The 19,733-nt window shown below is 40.5% G+C and overlaps 2 protein-coding genes across 2 annotated transcripts; one reads left to right on the top strand and one right to left on the bottom strand.

Annotated features, from left to right (window-relative positions):
- The first annotated feature begins 502 nt into the window (after positions 1-502).
- On the top strand, positions 503-13,214 carry syngr2b (synaptogyrin 2b). Its single transcript, XM_044114268.1, has 4 exons — positions 503-790; positions 5,630-5,867; positions 8,247-8,383; positions 11,353-13,214. Exons 1-4 carry the CDS (start codon positions 680-682, stop codon positions 11,593-11,595), a joined length of 729 nt encoding a protein of 242 aa, XP_043970203.1. The 5' UTR covers positions 503-679; the 3' UTR covers positions 11,596-13,214.
- A 1,836-nt stretch (positions 13,215-15,050) lies between these two features.
- Positions 15,051-19,601, bottom strand: tk1 (thymidine kinase 1, soluble). The gene is made up of 7 exons (XM_044114266.1): positions 19,384-19,601; positions 19,229-19,260; positions 18,566-18,679; positions 17,462-17,555; positions 16,351-16,440; positions 15,587-15,706; positions 15,051-15,469 (listed from the first exon to the last, which is right to left on the bottom strand). Exons 1-7 carry the CDS (start codon positions 19,456-19,458, stop codon positions 15,290-15,292), a joined length of 705 nt encoding a protein of 234 aa, XP_043970201.1. The 5' UTR covers positions 19,459-19,601; the 3' UTR covers positions 15,051-15,289.
- Positions 19,602-19,733: the final 132 nt, after the last annotated feature.

Here is a 19,733-nt window from a genome sequence, read left to right as displayed (position 1 = left end):
GACCTTTGGGTTAAATAAAATCTGTATTAAGACATTTATCCTATTTACAAGACAAAACTTCAATCAGAGACCAATTGTTGGACATTTCAAGGTAATATCTAAATAGGAAATTTTTGTGATTGTGGATCAGATTTTTTTTTCAGTTTTTATTGTAAATGTTGGAGCAAAACTTACCCAATAATTTCAGTTTTTAGTTCTAATCCACGGTAATGGTCTCATTTAAATGTTTTTTATTTTTTATTTTTTTATTGCTTTCAAATTAAATTCTTTGTTCTTTTTTCCCCCCGATATTTTTCAAACCAACTCACTAGATTGTTTGAAAAAAGTCCTGAAGAAAAACTAAGCAGTTTTCTTTACATATTAAAGCTGAGCTGTGCAGCAGGAAAAATAGGAGGGCGGAAGTCAAGCTGGCCAAAGTTTACTGTAATTCTGGTGTAAGGATTAAAAAAAAGAAGAAGAAAGCAACGTATTTGTGAACAATCAACACTGACGGTCGGTCCTTCAGGCGGACGGCTCCCCGGCAGCTCCGCCCCTCTGCGCGCCGCTCTCCTCCTCCTGGTGCGGCTGTCACTTCAGGGAAACGCTCTCAGGAGGTGGCAGCACTTTTTAGCTTTGGTTCATCTAGCCCACAGGCTGTCTTCACTTGTCCGGGGGATTGGCTCCACTCCCAGGGTCAGGCATGGCGGAGACCGGAGGTGCAAGCGCATACGGAGTCGCGCTGGCTGGAGTGGGCTTTGACTTCTACAAGTTCGTCCGACAGCCGCAAACGATCGTGCGGGTCCTCAGCTGGGTGAGTGAGAGGCTGGAGGAGCTCAGACTTAAACAGAGTCGGTGGATATTTTAACCTAATATGTAAACAGGTGGACTCTGGGTTTAAATAAATAAATGAGCTGGAGAGTTAAAACCGGTTCTTCATGGTGCGTCTCCAGCAGGCGTCGTGTTTTTTTTTGTTTTTTTTTTGTTTTTTGTAGTTGACAGATCAACACTCAAGACAAAAGGCAGACAAACGTCATCTAGATTTTCACTTCCGGGATGAACTGAGCGTCTGAATGCTGCTGTTAGTCTCTGACCTTAACTCTGTCCTACTTCCATGTTGTGCAATATATGAAAACGACTATAGTTACACGTTGAGGTGGTTATGAGGAGAAATTATGGCAACTCATGCTGAGGGAATGTGCTGGTGTGATCACCTGTTGCTAGGTAATTTTATTAAATATAAATTTGTATTCTTGTGTCTCGTGAAACAGTAATATTTACTGTAAGCAGGGCCTAGTTCAGGAGGGCTAGAGCCAGTTTTGGTAGCATGATCTTCAGGGTGGTTAGATTGTGATCTCTTTTTTTATTTAAAATGTGACTAACTATGTTAACCTAAATGGAGTAACACAGTCACTGAAACTGACCAAACGCACAGTAGGAGATGTGGAGGATGCAGTTCAAGCTCTCTGTCTGTGCCCAGGGGTCAAAGGTTAGGTTAAAGGAGTGACTGTGACATCACTGTTGCCAGCAGTTGTGATTATGACTGAAACAATTAATAAGAATAATCGATTATTGAAAGAACCGTCAACAAATTTAGAAACTGATTAATCGATTAATCGTTAACTGAGGGGGAGAGGTGTTTTCACAGCATTAATTAAGCCAGAACTGTACTACAAATATATACGTTTGCATTTAGGATAAAAACATCTTTGTTTGTAAATATATTTAAGCCAAACCTCCTCAAGTGCTCTAGTTTATCTTCACCTAGTTCAAGTTTATTAAAAGAATGCTATGTGTTATGTTTTCCTTACTTAAAAAAGGAATTGAATCATTTATTTAGTGTATTTGTACTATTGGATAAAAAGGGCTTAAGAAGTTAAATTACATAAAAACATACATATTCTACATTTTTATCAGCTTAATCGTCAAAATAATTAGATTAATCAGTTACTAAAACAATCATTTGCACAATTTTGAGGCCTCTAAAACCACAGCGTCTCAGGCTTCGCCTGCTTGGGTCCGACTCAGACTGTGACGGTTTCCGTCCCTCTGTCCTGAAGTAGCTTCCTGGTGAAATAAAACCTTCCAAACTCTCTTTGTCTAACTGAGATACTCCTGAGAAATGAAACCCTCCAGATTCAGAGGAGTCAAAACATTTATTTTGCTGCAGATAAAGTTCTGCATTCAGGCTGTCAGATGAGGGCTGAGAACAGAACATGCCCTTGGCTGCCATCGTTGTTTATGTGAAACACAGTGTGTGTGAGGGAGATGATGAGTGTTGGTGGAAAATGGGGGCTCTGAACGGGCAGGTAAGGTGATACCTCCCCCCACCTGCTGACCCTTTCCTGTTACTCCTGGTCAGCTACTGCTCTCCCTGGGTAAATGCAGTGCATGCTTGCTGCGGCTGTGTACAACTCATCTGCAATTCCTATATCTGGTGACTTAAACCTAACTTTAATCTTGTTTTTGTTTTTTGTTTTCTGGAAACATACCTCCGGGTCCCATGATGTGCTTTAGCTAGTCTAGGATTAAGAGAAGTCACCATATGGTGCATTGTAGCCACTGGATTGTGATGACTATTATGGTCTGAAATGAAGAAAACCTGCAAAGGTCAACTGCTAATGTTCTGGACAGTTTATGAAAGCATAGTTTACCTTTTGTAGATGTTTAAAAGTTAGAATCGTTACTTCTCTGAGCTACAGGGAGCCAGTGTATGGACTTTAAAAATGGGGTGGTTTGCTCTAGCTTCCTGGTTTTAGTAAGAAGATTCGCAGCAGCGTTCTGGATCAGCTGTCTGATTTTTATTTTATTTTATTTTTTTCCTTTCAAATCAGACCTGTAAAGACAGTATTGCAGTAATCCATCCATCCATCCATCCATTTTCTTTACACCCTTCTTCCCTAATGGGGTCGGGAGGGTTGCTGGTGCCCATTTCCAGCTGCGTCCCGGGCGAGAGGCGGGGTTCACCTTGGACAGGTCGCCAGTCTGTCGCAGGTATTGCAGTAATCAATGCAACTAAACAAAGCACCAGAGAAACAAAACACATGGAGGAGTTTCTCTAGACTTCTCTAGCTGAGACATTTAATCTTGAAAATGTTCTTCAGGTGAGAGAAGACCAACTTTGTAATTGTCTTCATGCGTCATCCACATTTTGGGGCCTGATCAGTACTTTATAATTGTAATAATCGGGCAACAGAGACTCAGAAGGCCGATGAAGTGCCTCGCCCATGAACACAACGATGAAAGATGGAGTGGGGATTTGAACCTGCAACCCACCGGGTTACAGGTCAAACTCCTACCACTGCATCCCGTTAAGCCCAACAGAACTAGCGCTGTGGTTCTTCCACAGTCTGTATTTATGTGGATTGAACACTTTGTCGAGGGCGGCCCCAGTACTGTGGTAACCACGGAAACTGGACTCAGACATCGAAGTGGTTTGTCATTATTAGGAAGCTATTTAACTATTAAAACAACTTTTTCAGTGATTGTGGTGATGGGTGGCAGGTTGGAGATTTGCCTGTAATTCTGCAGTAGTGATTTGTCCAGATTGTTTGTTTGTTTGTTTTTATCAAAGGCTTAATAGCTGCTGTTTTAAAACACCTGATGAGAGGGATGAGTTTATGACAGGCTGGCCTTTCTTTAGAAACGTTGTGGGTATGATATCAGGACAGCAAGAAGAGCAGCTTAATTGAGTTATAATTCCTTCTAGTTTTTTGGGGGGTTGAGTTGGTAGAACAGTATTGTCTCCAGATTGATATTGATTTAATATTACATTAGTAACGGGCTGGATAATGATGATTAACCCTCTGATTTTCAGAATTTTCTCTGTAAGAAGCGAATTCAATGCAGTCACAGGAGGGTTTGTTAGTCACTCAACTATGGCAAACAAGACACAAGCAGGGTCAATATGTTAATGATTTCAAAGAAGAACGATTCTCTTGCATTCTTCAGGGTTAAGTGACACGTGTTCATCCTTTCTTTCAAGAGTTTCCAGCCATCTTTGTTTAACCTTTCGACAATTGCTTCTTTCTCTTCTAACTAGAGTAGTTCTCCATGTGGATTAGACATCAATTACAGAGATCAATGAAATATCAACACCCTTACTGATAAGTCCAGCGTTTGTCCTCGATTGTGTGTTGCATGTTTGATATTAGATATTGGATATTGATCACTGTTTTCATCCAACCATGTTTCTGCTAAAATCATAACATAGAGATTATGCTCTGTGTAAAGTCATTAGTTAAAATGACTTTAAAGAAAGCATATATATATATAAACTTATTTATATAGGACTGGGTTTCCCCCAGAAAACTTGCTAAGCCCAGTGGTTAGGGCGCTAGGGCAGTCGTCATCCAGCAGCCCGTCATGTTTTTGAGTTAAAAAATGTTTAAAGTTTGAAAATATCACAGGACAGGAAATTTGAAAATATCACTTGATATTTATGCATTATTTGAAAACTGGAAGACTAATGCCTAAACACCAACTATAAAGTCTTCAAAAAGGCAGTAATAAAAAATAACTAAGATAAACTAACAATGTCAAGCCTGGTGGGAGCTGAAGTAAAGCCTGGTGGGCCGCCAGGCTTCTAATACACTGAGGGAAGTCCTCAGGGCATAAAAACACAGACATTTTCCAACGTGCCACCATTCAATAAAGTGAAACACGATAAACAACAATAAGAACAAGAGAGCAAAAAATAAGGTGGAAACAAAATACAAATATACAACACAGACTGTTACCATGAAAGAATCACAAACTCTGAACCTCCATTTTTCAGCTCCTGCCACATTCTCCTCCCCTCTCCGCTCCCATTATGAGTGTTGTGGAGGGAGCTGGTGGCATCTCAGGAATCACATGGCAAGCAGCTGCACCCAAAATGAGGTCACATGGTGCAGCGAGTAATCAGAGCGGATAGTGGCTGACCGCAAGGACGGGGCGGGAGGGCGGCGGGAGGGGCATTTAAAGTGTCGACAGTGAGAAACGGGGCTGTTTGTGACGCAGTTTAATCTTGTTACCTGACTGTGGAAAGCAAATACAAGATGCTTTCATAGTTCTGCCTCCCGTTATCTAAAAAAATTATGAAATATGAAAGCCAAGCAAATTCCTCATTCTTTTGCATAGAAATTAGGTTGAATTCAGTTTTTTAGACATTTGCTTTAGTACTTTAATAAAGTGAACCAAATGACTGCCTCAAGGCTAAAATACGGTGTAAATTGACCTTTTATTTTAGCTTTATATCATGTTATGATGTTATTCCCCTAATCGAAAACATAAACAGAGTGCTGCTGCTTTGATTCTTTCATGCATCTTTGAGAAAATCCTTGAATTTCCCATGGCAACCATTCAGAGGTGCAGCAACGCTTGGTTTCACAATTTCCACAAAACTCCTCCCGACTAGCGGCAGCAGCAATTAGCACACAGCCGGTGGAACTGTGCGGCGGCTGAGCTCATTATTTCTGTCAAACGTTCCTAAGAATGGTTGTAAGCAGCAGGATGGAGGAACGCTGTGATGACCTGCTGGAGGTGGAGTGTCAGAAAGAGCAGCAGAGAGGCCAGCTTTAAAGTGTTAGAGCTCAAAAACAAATGTATTTTATGTTTAATATAGACAGTATTTTTATAACGGCGACCTCTTTTCTTCTCTTCTCTTCTGAAGGTGTTTGCCCTGGTGGTGTTTGCCTGCATCACCACGGAGGGGTACGTCAACTCTCCTAGCAGCTCCCAGGCAAAGTGCATCTTCAACCAGAGCGACTCGGCGTGTCAGTATGCCGTGGGAGTCGGGGTGATCGCCTTCCTGGCCTGCGTGGCCTTTCTCATGCTGGATGTTTACGTTCCCTTTATGAGCAACGCCCAGGACAGGAAGTACACTGTCATGGCGGACCTTGGATTCTCAGGTGAGTGGTGGACTTTGTTACATACAACAGCTGCACCAATCAGTAGTTGTTTTTTTTGTTGTTGTTGTTGTTTTTGTTCCCATCCTCTCTAGTTTTTAGCCCAATTGTTAATCCAATAAGTTGATTTCCATTATATGGCTTACATGTAGGTGTAAGAGGATCTGTTTGTAAATTTTATAAAAACGATGCAGTTGGTACAAACTCTACATCCAGCAGTCTGGGGTGAGCCGCGTCCCCTGACCTCAACCTTATGCTCGATTCGTTCGCACCACGGCTGTGAATTTGAAATAACGAAAGCTGCTGTTGAACCTGTTGGATTTTCAACTAACTGGTCACTTTATTAGATTCATCTACCTATTATGGGGTTGGACCCTCTTTTGTTGGTGAAGCTGCTCTGTTGGATCAAGATCTGGTAACTTAGAAGGTAACTGGAGTTCAGTGAACTCGCTGTCCCATCAGATGAGCGGTACGCTGTGGTCATACAGGGATAGAGGTTATCAGATGCAATACTATATCAGATGCAATTTTATATGATGCTGACCTGGTATTAGAGGATCTAAAGTGTCCCAAGAAAAGATCCCCCCAACCCCCGACCATTATACCTCCCCCAGCCTGAACGGTTGCTGAAAGACAGGATGAATATCTATACTTTACTCCTGTTGACACTACCGTCTGAATGCTGCAGCACGTCTTCTTACCCTGGTTCCAACAAATGGCTATTTGAGCTTTTGTTGCCTTTTATATTTTCTTTAACTGCTCAGAGATCAACACAAACACGGCTACTGCTGACTGGGTGATTTGTCTTTTCGGACCATTCTCGCTATACTCAACAAATGTTATTAAATTCTCACACCAGGCCGCCTCGCACCACGAACCACGCCACAATCAGAGCCAGTTCGTCCTCCTGATTTCGCCTTCACGTTTGAAGATGTGTACCTAATAAAGTGGCCATGTAAAAGTGGGCCACGAGAGGAGGTTGGTCAACATTTTGCCCTCTATTTATAAGAGGAAAACTCCTCCCTCTCTGCTCGTCATCGGCTCTAATCAGGTCAACCCTCACATAAAGACCTGGCCTGCTGCTTGGCAACCGAGCCGACCAACAGCATTGATATCTATGTCAATCAATGAGTCAGCCAACCAATCACAGTCCTTGACTTAACGCTAAACAAGAAAGAAACAGGAAAACAACAATCACACTTTGAAGCAAAACAGAAAAAAAGGTCATGTATTCCTGAGAATCTACATCATTGTAACTTTATTTGTATTTTTGTTATATTGGGATTTTTGTCCCTTCCTGAAAGTGGGCGATGAGACTGAGTCCTTGTATAATATAGAGAGCGTGTGTGAACATTCGCACTCAATAATGCACAAAACATTGTAATTATACTTTGACCTTTTTGCAGCTTTGTTTTTTGTTGTTGCTGTTTTTCATTTTTTTATGTTGACTTTTTTAGTAATGAAATCTATCTGCACATAGATATTTTGTGTTTTACCCACTTTAGGAGATATTTTGCTTTGGCTTTGTCAGCAGATGATTTAAGTATCCTTTTATTATCTGCCTTCAGTCTTTTGATAGGAAATGTGGATATATGACTCTATTAATTAACATGCTCCAGTAGGATATTTCTCAAAGTTATCTAGATTTGACCAGGAATAATAATTTGTCATATTCCATAAAGTCAACTGGATTGATCAGGGATCAAAAACGGAGACGGTGGGAACAGGGTGTAAAATTAAAATCTCCAGAAAATCACATGCAGTTAACTTGAAGTGAATGTTAAATTACATTTTAGATGTTTTTTTCTTCAATTATTATTTGCCTCTGATTCATTCATCAAACTACTTCAATATATTTGGATACAAATAATAATAATAATAATAATAATAATAATAATAATAATAATAATAATAATAATAATAATAATAACAATAACAATAAAAATCTGGGGGATGGCAGTCAGTAACCAGCTGTAGTTTTACCTCCATGTCAATAATTAATTAATCTAATTGTGTTACTCCTCTGTGAAGCTCAATCTCCTGGCATCATCATCATCTCCTGAATATATTAGCGAGTTTTTCCGTGCTTAACTCTGTACTTACTGAGAAGCAGGGTGGAGCGGCGGGAGGATGACCCGGCAGATTCTGATGAAATGCACGCTTATCAGCCGCACACAACACACTTCACAATTGGCCATTCTTCAAGCAAACAAAGACGTGTTAGTTTGAGGAAGAACCAACAGCTTGTGCTCAGCTGAGCAGATGGATACACTTTTAGTTGTTGTTTCCAAGTAAATGTCAAGCTTGCTTGCTCTTTATGTGAGAGTTTTAACTTTAAAAAGCAAGTGACTGTTTTTGAAATGCTGTCTCCATGTTTTCCAGGCGCGTGGACCTTCCTGTGGCTTGTGTGTTTCTGCCTTTTGGCCAGTCAGTGGTCTCGCACTCATGATGTCAGGGCGATCCCCGAGGACGCTGCGCGCGCCACCATTGCCTTCTCGTTCTTTTCCATCGCCACATGGGTAAGCACAAAGGCCACTGTGTTTGCTTTCTTGACGTATTCTCAGGCTTGGTTCCCACAAACATTTTACTGTGAGCGGATTGGTTGACGGTGGTTGTTTATGAGCAAGAAAACCTCTCTGAGTCAATTACATTCATGACTACCAATTAACCTCGTTAGAAAGCTGATGAAAAATTCTGACCAGGTAATTATATGTGAATGAATTTATATTTATATATTGTTTAGTAACTGCTGAGACATTTTGTTCTGAATAGAGACACACCCAACACTCCAAATTGTGTCGCGAATTTGTTCTTAAAGACCTAAACCACAGCAATATATAAAATACAATTTAAAATATATTTCTAGCCATGGCTGTTTTATTCATTTTAATCTTACCAGTTTGACAAACTGATTAAATAGTTGGCATTTATACCACCTCTTACAACCTTTATTAGTGGTTAGCAAGGTTAGCATCAGTAGCTTCCATATGTCTCTCCAAGAAAGGTTTCCAAAATAAAGCCAGCATTTCCAAGTCCAGCATTTTCTGCAACAAACAGAGGTTGAACACTCAGAGATAACGCAGGAAAAACTGCTATACCAATTTTGGGCTTCTTATTACAAGTCTTGTTAGTTGTGGTTAGTTTGACTATATTTTAATACTTATAACAACTAGTCCTATTTGCACCGTATTATTGAAGGCTGCTGTTGTTTGGTCACCTGGCAGTGCTTTGGGATGCTGTGTTCGCTGACTGAATAATGATTGGATTTGAAAGAAGTTCTTGCTCCATTTTACTCAGAAAAAGCTCAAGTTTTGGTCATTTCTGTCAAAGCTCTTTCCAAACGAAAGGTCCTGAGTCTGTTCTGTGTGATTAAACCCTACGTTAGCTGTAACATTTGTGTTAGCTAGCAGTTTTCTCTCCTTCTCCACATCCTTGTTTCACTTCTCTCCTGATAGACGAGTTGTGTTGTGAGGTTTAGCTGCTCTGCTATTGCCTCTTTATGACCTCATTGGTCGCTCCTGTGGAGGCTAACAATGGTGTTGAACTTCCTCTGTTAGTAAAAAACAAAAAAAACAAAAACATATAAGGTATGTTGAAATCCAGGCTACCTCTGGATATTTTTGGAAGCTTTTTTTACTTCTCTAACCTGTTGAGAAACAATGGCTCAACTTTTTTCAGGTCTTGAAAATATCTTACCTTGTAAAGAAAAACAAAATATCTAACCTTTTTTAAACCAGTTGGTATAAAACAAACGCATGTGAAATTGTTGCTTATTTAAAGTCTTGAATTCAATGATGATTTATCTGCTGTGGCCTTTCTCTCCTCTTTGAGAATATCTCATTGCATGTAGCAGGTCTCCGGTTTAATGAGGCAAAACTCTCCCTCTGAAAGCTAAGCAGACGGGTTTGAAAAACAAGAAGTCTCTGTAGTGTGATAACCGCGTTCAAAGTCAACATTGTCTGACTTCCTCGTGCTGCTGAGAGCCGAGTCTGAGACACAAAACACAAGATTTAATTTCCAGCCCTTTCAGAGTTCTCAGGAAATAGTAAGATTTCATGTGTTTGTTTACTTTAGTGAAATGTATTGTGATTACTAATAGTTTAATTATCAATTGGGAAACAAAATTATCACTTTGTCTGTATTTACATCCATAAATGTGTCTGTTATCAGGCACACGTTCCTGCTGATTCAAGTTTAACGCGGACCAGTTTGCTGAACTGCTAATCTAATGCTAGCATGCTTACTATTTGTTTTGATTGTTTCCTCGCTAATTTCATTGCTGGTCAAATTAATTCTGTGCAGAGTAAGGATACAGAAAAGGTTGTTTTCTCCTGCTCTATGAACATCTTGCTATGCTTTATAAAAGGAAACGACAGCTCTTTGCTGAGCAGGAGAAGCAAATGGGCAGCAGGTTATTACATAATACAGATTAGATGAGAATCTGCGGCAGCCAAAACAGTCGTGTCATTGTTAATAATGGAAAAAAAAACATGGGTTGTAATGGGAAACACAGGTTCAAACCCAGTCAAAATAAAGTACACTGGTTGTGGTACAGTTGTGTAAACAAAATGGAACCGTGACCTTTAGCTGGATGTCCCCCGATGGCTAGCTGCTGTGATCCAAACTCTGGTGCCCCTTAATATTGACTGAGAAAATATTTTACTACTAACTCATTGTCTATCATTTAAATTGTGTCCAAAAAATATTACTGCTAGTTGAATCAGACTGCCCTGCCAGTGAGCAGTGAATTGGGATTGACCTAAACTGGTCTGAGACCCATATTCTGCATTTACTTCCTGTGCCTCTATTAAATAAATTGGCGCTATTGATGTACATTTATGAAAACATGCGCCAAACTGTAATTCAAGAACATCCATTTCTATGGACGTCTCCTTTGAACAACATGGTCTAAAAATGTGTTGCATAACGGGGAGAAACTTTCAGGGACTTGAGTGAGTTTGACTGAATGATGTCACCAGAGTTGTGTGATATCTGGGACAACGAGACCTGCTGGTTTCCTCCAGACGAACAGGAAGCTGCGAATATATCAGCTTTCACAGGATTTTACAGATGAGTTGAAACATGCTGTGGTGGGGCAGGGGTTAAGCACAACCCACATAAGGAGGCCTTAGTCCTCGACGCGGCCGTCACAGGTTCGATTCCCAGCCTGGCGACCTTTTCCGCATGTCTTCCCCCTCCTCTCATTACCCACTTTCCTGTCAATTAACTATCAAATAAAGGCCACTAGAGCCAATAAAACCTTTAAAAAAATAAAAAAAGAAACATGCTGGTGTGAGATATCGCCTTATATGTGACACCAGCGCTTGCAGAGTCACATTTAGCTCAATGGGCTAACGTTTTCCGCTCTTACAAGCATCTTTCCAAGCTTTCATCTGCATTAAATCCTGAACGGTTACATTGTTAACCGTCTTTGACTTATTGCTGGAAAATAACTAGATGACTCACTAATCATCCTCTCCTCCTGCAGGGAATCCTGACCTACTTCGCCCTGGGCCGTTTCCGCCGGGGCGTGGACGACGTCAGCATTCCCACCTACACAGATCCAGCCCCGGAAATCCACACCCCGTACCCCCCCACCTACGCTCCCACCACCTACACCCCCACCACCTACACCTACCCCGGCAACGTGCCTGAATCCCAGAAGCAGCCCCCCTTCACCTCAAACCTCCCGCCGCAGAGCGACACCAGCTACCTGCCGCCCAAATACTGACGCAGAGGAGGGGTGTTGGGAGGGGTCTTCACGGATGACGGGGCGCTGCTGAGCGACAGAGCTCTATCGTATCGATGCGCTTTTACATTCAAGTCAACACACTGTTCAAAGTGTCCGGGGGGACGCGAGCCTCACGGTGGCCGGCTGGAGATGACGAGCCAACGCTGTTTACGCCATCGGGCCTGAGATCAGATCTGAAGACACTGAAAGAGGCTTGAGCAATGTGACCTTTGGCCTGTGTGCAAAAGCAACATTTACCTCAGACCAGCTGAACCTGCAGGGCGTTGGCAGTGAAAACAATCCTGCAGAGGAGCAACAATCAGTGTGGAGGAGGCCAAACGTGTGTTTCTCTTTATTCTGAAGACAGGACGGTCATGTGCCATGTTGTTTTGATTTTCGGGATTTTTTTTCTGTTTCTTTAAATGGCTCAGAAAGCTATAGTAATATAATTTACCAAAAGGTTTGTGGAGAAAAAACCCCCAACCTAATTTAAGTTGTATTTTATAACCATGGATTCTGTAAAAGTAACACAAATCCTGTGATAAGTAATCAGAAAAGGTTTTCCGTTCTTTAACTGCTTAAACTCATCAAAGCCATAACGATTGAGCATTTCCACCAGACTGACTGTACTAACTGTAACAGACGTGTGTTGGTTTGAAAAGGTTTACATGTGTTGAACTGACCTTTGAACTTGCAGCTAACGTTCTGATGGAGAGGGAGGAGCTTGGCCCTTATTGAACGAGTCTGTCCACTGAATGTTTTCTTCTTCTCTCTCTTGTGCAGCATTTCTTCCTCCACCGCCCAAAAACAGAGCAACGGCACCCTTCCTTGGTTAAACACTGACATTTTTAGTTTTCTGAGACGTGAGGGGTTTCTTCAGTTAACAGGCTTCACAAAAAACCTGCTCTCTTCAGCTTCCAGTTAATTTGTTCGCCAGTTCTTTCGGGTGCAGATCAGAGACCAGTTTTGGTTCGTTGTGTAAGCTGAATTTAGACCTGTGAATAGATTATGTTTTCCTTGAGTCGTCTGTGAAAACGGTGAAGTGACGTCTGTCATTTTTCATACAAAATGTGCATAAATGGTTCAGAGAAAAAGGAAGAGCAGACTTCGTTTGTACTGAGAATTGCCTTGCAACTTCATTCTGGTGGTCAAAGACAACAGATCCAGGAGAGTTCCTCTGGTTTAAAAACCACTTACAGCCTGCAGAGGTTTTCATACATCCCATTAAATCTTGCTAAGATAGCGTACTCGAGTTCTGGGGTTGTAGGTTGTGGGAGGATCGCAACTCCTAAGCTGCTTTGGGAACCGAAGAGTTTAAAATGTGATTAAATCTTGTGGTCATGTTTTTGAGTTGTAACAGCTGTGTCAAATGCTGAAAATCTAGTTCTTGGATCTGTGACATCTAAAGCAGTTTTTCTTTTAAATTTCTCACTTTAAACGGCTTGCTTTTGTTTTGTTTTTTTTTTCCCCCAGAAAAAGTGCCGTGAATAATGTGGCCAAGGATTTGTGATTTACTGAATAATTGTAGCGAATGAGCTCTGAAATGTGTGTAAATAATGTGCACCCCGTTTGATTCTTGCTTTAAAATAATAAAGAATTGGTTAGTGAATGGAAAAACATCGACATAGCATGTTTTAGTTTCCTCTGGTTGTGTATTCAATGTTAGCCTGGTAATAATCAGCTCCTTGTCCTAATGTTTGCTTCGTGCAGAAGATGTGGGATCTCAGAAATTGAGAAACAATTGCTTCCTGGAGACGTGGACAGTGTTTAGGTGGCTAACCTCCAAGGGTGTAACTTTGTGTTGCAAGTTGGTGGGGACAAGATGGAGCAGGGGTGGGGGTGCTGGTGCACCCTATTACTGGAAGACCTTTTCTTTTTTTAGTGCTAAGAACAATGCCAAAACTTACAATCTTATTCAATAAATTAGGATATATGTTGTTTTGGGGTTTTTTTTTAACTGTTGTAACCATTAAAAAATGTCCCTTTAAGTTCAACTTTATAAGTGGAGACACATTTGATGTTACCATTATAAAAATAACTTGCAATTAAACATTGGCAAAGCTCTATGTAATTTTCACAGGTGGTGAAGCGTTGTTCTTAGCAGCTGCAGAAAGTAACCAAGAAAGTTACTTTTAATGCAACTTAGTTACTTTCCAAATCAAGTAATCAGTAATTTAAGTTACTTTTTCAAGGAGTAATCGGTAATCCAATTAGTTACTTTTCAAGGAGTAATCGGTAATCGGTTCATGCCATCACTGTCCGTGACGTATGTAGTATGCCAGTTCGACGCTGTGAAAGCTAACCCGGAAATTGCCTGCGCTGTAAACAACCATCCTTCAGAGAAATGTCGAACTAAACAAGATGGCCGTTGTTGCCAATTCAATATTTGGAAGAGTGACCAACACGGACTTAACGGATTCGTTCACTTCCTCTGCTGCCATTGCTAAAGCTACAGGCAGACAATTGTAAAACAGCGTAGAAACATCATGATGATGTTGCCTGATAGAAATTCTACGGAGAAATCAACTTCAATGGGAGAGAAAGTCCAGGCGGAGCACTGAAGAGAGGTTAAATGAAATAATACACTGTAGAATCGAGCAGAATTGCGTCGGAAGACAATGGTCAGGCTAACTCAGCACAAAATCCTGAGATGTCAGAGAAAGTGACAGTTTTCTCCAGTTGTGTGGAGCAGTTTTCACATGTCGCCACGCACTGCTGACTGAAAGAATGTCATTATGCTTTACCTCAATACTGTCCGATGGAGTAAAAACTCAAACGTGGAGACTAAAGTAGAGCCACTTATCACTCAGCTAGCTGCAGGCTAGCTACACCAGCTAGCTACACCAGCTATTTAACCAGCAAGTACCAGCTAATTATATTTTGAAAATCAGGTTGAACATTCTGTATTTTATATTTTTAAGATGAAGTTAAAAATGTCCAATTTTGTGTAATGTTCTTCTACAGTACATTACGCAGCTCAGACTTTAAATGCAGAACCGATGAAAACCATACCCTGTAAAGGAGGATGAGCGCAACTTAAGAGCAGTTAGACGAGGAAGTCAAAATCGGTTTCTATTTCACAGACATGAAGTTTTCGACCCTGCTCACTGCAAACCACCGGCTCACTGCAGTGCGGTGGGTCGCTAAGATTTAAACTGTTTATTTTTATCCTCACTTTGCTGCGGTGGGGAGTTAGATTACACATCTTGGGGTGAAGAGGTCAAACGGAAGTAAAACATGTTTGAGGTTCCTACAGCTACTGTCAAAAATACTTAGACATAAAGCAATAAAAGTGTCAGTTCTGAGTTTATTATATAATTTCTGACTTTAAACAGAATAAAACAGATGTATTCTGAATTTGAGAGCAAAATGTGCATTTTCCTTAAAGATAATTTAAGATTTTATATCCGACGAGGCAACTTCCGCAGTAAAAATATCAGAATTGAACAAAAAGGTACCAATGTTACCTCAAGTTTATTAAATAGTAAGTTCTTACAAATTATGCAAAGATATCAAGTGCTTAAAGTCTTTCAAGTATCCAAAACGTCACACAAACAAATTCAGAATATTGAGTCGCTACGTTAATTCATCACAAAATCAAAAAACTCAAAAGAAGAAAAAGAAAGAAAATTGGACACACTTGTCACACACAGCAGATTGTTCAAATTGATGCATCAAGTCTTATGTTTCCTGCTCAGAGGTGCAGAGGGGAGAACAGTTTCCGGGGAACGTTGGGGTCGGCGAGTTTTCCCATCGGGACGTGAAGCGGCGTTTCATTCCTGATAGAGGAGCTGTTCTCTTTGTCCATCACCAGACCGCCGTAGCAATTTCTGCACACCGCCTGGTACTTGTCAGCACCGCCGATCACTTCCACCTGTAGAGGAGGAATAAATCCGGTTGGATTTGATAATGAGATGCAGTACAATCTGCTCCATTTAGACCAAAACTCATTAGACTAAAACGATCCGGTCCGTTTGTCTGGTCTCCTCACCTCCTGCTCTGCTCCGAGCCTCTTGGTGTAGGCGGCTTCTTTGTAACACTGCATGCAGACGGCGTGGAGCTTCACCACACTTTCTGCCAGAGGAACCAGGTTCAGGATGTTTCCAAAAGGCTGGAAGAACAAGCGTTCGGTTTGAGAGAGAAAAATTGTAAAGGAAGAAGCAGAACATCTAAATATAAGAAAGAAATGGTACAAGCTAGCTTTCTCGCTAATGTATCAAGCAGAAAGCATAATCGCTCAGTGGTTGTGTGTTTAACTGTGTCCTTTTCCAGGACTGAGCCTTAGATAGAGAAAGTGATGTCTGTAACTACCCAAAGTTTTAACCGTTTTTGGGATATAATGCGATGGCATCCTAGTAGCATTTTCAAAGAAATGAAATGTGGTCAACACGCCAACTCTAGAAGAACAGGAAATGATTGATAAAGTCGTAAAAACCAAAAACATCTGGACATCCAAGCAGGTGGGAACATGTCTGATCTTTATTTATGTATAATTGCTATTTTGTTAATACAAATAAGAAAAAAATTGAGAGAGGCAGGAAGAAACAAACCGCAAAAGACAGCATAGAAACATTACCTAGCACTAAAAGAATGGCGACTTAACAGCGTTACAATCACAAGAAAGGCACTATTGTGTGTGGTATAATGAGCACACTCGCTCATCTGCTGTTGCGGCCGATTGTTTGGATTCTGCCTTAAAACAGTTCATTGTGTGGGACGTTTTGTGACATCTGCCCAGCATGCGTCAGCACCCACCTTCCTCTGGAAGGTCCCGTCCAACGCGGCCACGATGACCGTCTTCCCTGAATTGGCCATCTCTTCACAAAAATCCACGGTGTCTGGAAACTGCATGCAGGAAACGGAGCGGATCAGATACGGGTTGCTTGTCTCACTCACATGAAGCTCAACGTTTTTAAACTGCGTGACAAATATCACCGTTACGACAGAAATACAGCAAAACGAGCCAGTTTTGCCCATAGTAGGTGCTTTTGGATCAGTGCTTCTTAAATCTACCATGTTTTCTTTTCGAGATGAAGACGGAAACGGCAGATGGTCGATCGTTCCAGTGAATGGATTTCACTTGTTTGTCTTGAGATTATATTTGCTCTCACTTGGTGCATTATAAATAAAAATGAACTGACCTATATTACAAATATCTGACCAAAACCAGGAAAGAGGCAGCGTAGATAAAAGTCACGATTTGATTTCAGTTTCAAAACAGCTAAAGACAAAGTTGACGCAACATGATTTAAATGCCATTACAGACTTTTCAACATTGTTCTCCGCCATTTTGTCTTCAAGTTCTCCTCCCACCTGTTTGCTCGTCTCCGCCTGGTGGTTTTATGTCACAATTCACCAGATGATGACTAACTCACTTCTCGTTGGTTGATTTCACAACTTTCCACAGGAGAGCTGGCACGCTCTGGTTTGCACAGTTTGTTTATTTCAGCAACATTGGAGGGTTTTGAGCCGTCGGAAGTCATGCCACGGCATCTCAGTTGGATCTGAAGGTGTACTTTAACTAGGCCAGTCCTAACTCTTTGTTTCCAGGTAATTCGGTGGTGGAGTTACCCATGTGCAATTGGAGATTAAAGTTGCTGATGAAAGGAGAATAAAAACAAAAATGTTGCCCAGGTCCCGAAGCAGCAACAGAGCCCCAGATCATCACACTACCACCACTGTGTTTGACTGTCGGTGTGCTGTTCTTTGTCTGAAATGCCATTTCCGTTTTACGTAGATTACTTTCCACAAAGAGTTACACTTTTGTGTCGTCTGTCAAAATGCAAAGGGGTCTTTCTTCCCCAGAGGTGTTGATTTTTATTAAGGTGATTGAAGGTTATAGGAGATTATTTGCAAACAAACTTACAAACTGTCCTTCGTCAATCCCAATCACGCAGGCCTTCAGAGCGGCGGAGCGAACGTCTGCTAGACAGGTGGCAGGCACGGCCTCCATGGTGTTTCTGAAACGGCAGCAAGATTCAGCAAAAAAAAGGTTTCATTATAAAACGGAAACTTGAGGATTTTCTGCCTTTAACATTCTGAAACAAAACTGCAGTAGTTGATTTTTAAATGCTAAATTTTTGAATTCAGTAACTACGGAACAAAACAAAGCAATTTCTTAAAATGTATGAAGTTTACAAAAGAAAATTAACATATGGTCAAACAGTACATATGGAAAAAATAGGAAGGTGTGTGTAGTTTTATCTTAATAAGATTGCTTTTGTTTGTAAATGCGTCATAGTGAAGTTCAGACCACACAAGGATGAATTGATGCCGTTTATTCTGTTTGTTTTGTCATCCTTTACAAAAATGCACCAGGGATTGATATCACTTGAAGGTCATGAACATACATGTTTGTATACAAAAGTTAGAACATTTTCATTTTTTTCGTTTTGATGGAAAACTACCGCGTCTTAGGGGAGACGGTGGCTGCAGTTACGACTGGATCATTGAGGTCAGACCTCAAAGAAAACCAGATACCGACTTTGGCCAGGAAAAGCCGAGTCAGTTTCTCTCTCCTTTTAATTGACGAGCCGTTCTGTGATAATGGAGTGTTGATAACTGTCAAATTTAATATTTGTTATTAGGCATAATCATTTTAATCTAGTGGTCAGTGACATATGACAGGACAAGCTGCTGTGATTGAAGAATATCACCAGCAGGGGTCAGCTCAGGCTCAGTTATTCCTGACAAACTATTTTCATCAGCAGCCACTGATTCCTGAACTTCAAACTTTATGCATAAAGCTGTCATTTTTCATGACAATAATAATAATAATACATGCATTGTTGTACATAAAGAAGGTACCAAACATGCTGAATCTCGACTGCGTTATAATGTTATATTTTCTTTCTCTTCCCCCCCCTTTAGCTGTGAGCAGAATAAATATCATATTCTTCATTGTATCAAGTTTTATGCTCATAGATTTAAAAAAAATATTTGCAAAATAAAAATAAAAACAGAAGCTTACTTGTCATGTGTGGCCACACCTGAGTCTGAATACCGGATGTCTTTGGCATATTTGATGACCAAACATTTGTACTGGGCCACCTGGAAACGGCGCACTCTTCTCATCAGTTCAGTGCTGCAAAATTATTCATTAAAAGCAGAATCATTAATACTGTGACCAAGACACTGGTCAACAAAGACATATTGGAATCATTTACATAATTATGCAGCACAAGCATTTATTAAATTATTTTTGATTCAACTATATAATAATAATATAACTCTACTGTGAGTAACAAGACCTGAACGTGATTCTATGATGGTACTAGTTTAAAATTTACTGAATTTGGACTGAAGTGTCTGGAGATTACATTTGTTGGAATGTAGTGCAATCTAAATAAATAAAATATAAAATATAGAGCTTTTTTAAGTCCTAAAAAACTTGCCAATTTGAATGTAAAAGCATAACAATTGTGTGCTTTGCACAAGAAGGATGTGAATGAATGGGAGTAGAGTAAACAAAGCAGAATTGGCGGGATGGTGATGTTTAAGCGGAAATCAAAGCAAAGATCATGTTTCATTCTCATTTTGAAAACTGCGGATGGATAAAACTGAACAAGTACATCAATTAAAGCAACGTAAAAATCACACACTTTGTGCTAAGAGTTATAAAAGATTAACTCACCTTTTGCCTGAAAACATCGGCCCAAATATAATCTAAAAACAAGAAAATTTGTGTAACTGTTAAATTAAGGAAAAGGCTCCCATTCCTTTTTACATCTACAGCTGATTTTAACTCAATTTTTGATACATTTTAGGTTTTCTCCAGCTGATACGAACCTGAATCTGTCCTCGGGATTTCCTCGGTGAGTTTTGTAACCTGATTGGACAAACTGGCGAATCGTAGAAGTCCATTTTGATTTAAATACACACTTAATAAAATATTACAATAAATAAAAGTTAAAATAAAAATATGCTATGCTTCTTGTAGTTGCTAACAAAGGATGTGCAGAGAAACTTTGAATGCGGCGCGCTAAAGTCAGCAATTTATTCTACGTCTCCACCAATAGCCTTGTTGTGACGTATCGCTACGGACCAATCAGCTTCAGCTGTCAACTGCAGCTGGGCAGGCTCCCGCCGCAACTATTGACCAATCAAACTACAGAGCGTCTTCACTCCCTCTGCTTTTT

This window comes from Gambusia affinis, linkage group LG04, assembly GCF_019740435.1.
Source record: "Gambusia affinis linkage group LG04, SWU_Gaff_1.0, whole genome shotgun sequence".
In the NCBI taxonomy this organism is placed as follows: Eukaryota; Metazoa; Chordata; class Actinopteri; order Cyprinodontiformes; family Poeciliidae; genus Gambusia; species Gambusia affinis.
Note: the sequence above shows the minus strand (reverse complement) of the source record. Positions and strands in the feature narration are given on the sequence as shown.

What these genes read in the sequence shown, in the direction of transcription:
- syngr2b (XM_044114268.1), top strand. Translation starts at nt 680, where the DNA reads ATGGCGGAGACCGGAGGTGCAAGCGCATACGGAGTCGCGCTGGCTGGA. An exon ending in GGCGGACCTTGGATTCTCAG is followed by an intron (nt 5,868 to 8,246) that starts GTGAGTGGTGGA and finishes CATGTTTTCCAG; the next exon opens with GCGCGTGGACCTTCCTGTGG. An exon ending in TCTTTTCCATCGCCACATGG is followed by an intron (nt 8,384 to 11,352) that starts GTAAGCACAAAG and finishes CTCCTCCTGCAG; the next exon opens with GGAATCCTGACCTACTTCGC.
- tk1 (XM_044114266.1), bottom strand. Translation starts at nt 19,458, where the DNA reads ATGGACTTCTACGATTCGCCAGTTTGTCCAATCAGGTTACAAAACTCA. An exon ending in AATCCCGAGGACAGATTCAG is followed by an intron (nt 19,261 to 19,383) that starts GTTCGTATCAGC and finishes TCTTGTTTTTAG; the next exon opens with ATTATATTTGGGCCGATGTT. An exon ending in GGATTGACGAAGGACAGTTT is followed by an intron (nt 16,441 to 17,461) that starts GTAAGTTTGTTT and finishes TCCTGCATGCAG; the next exon opens with TTTCCAGACACCGTGGATTT.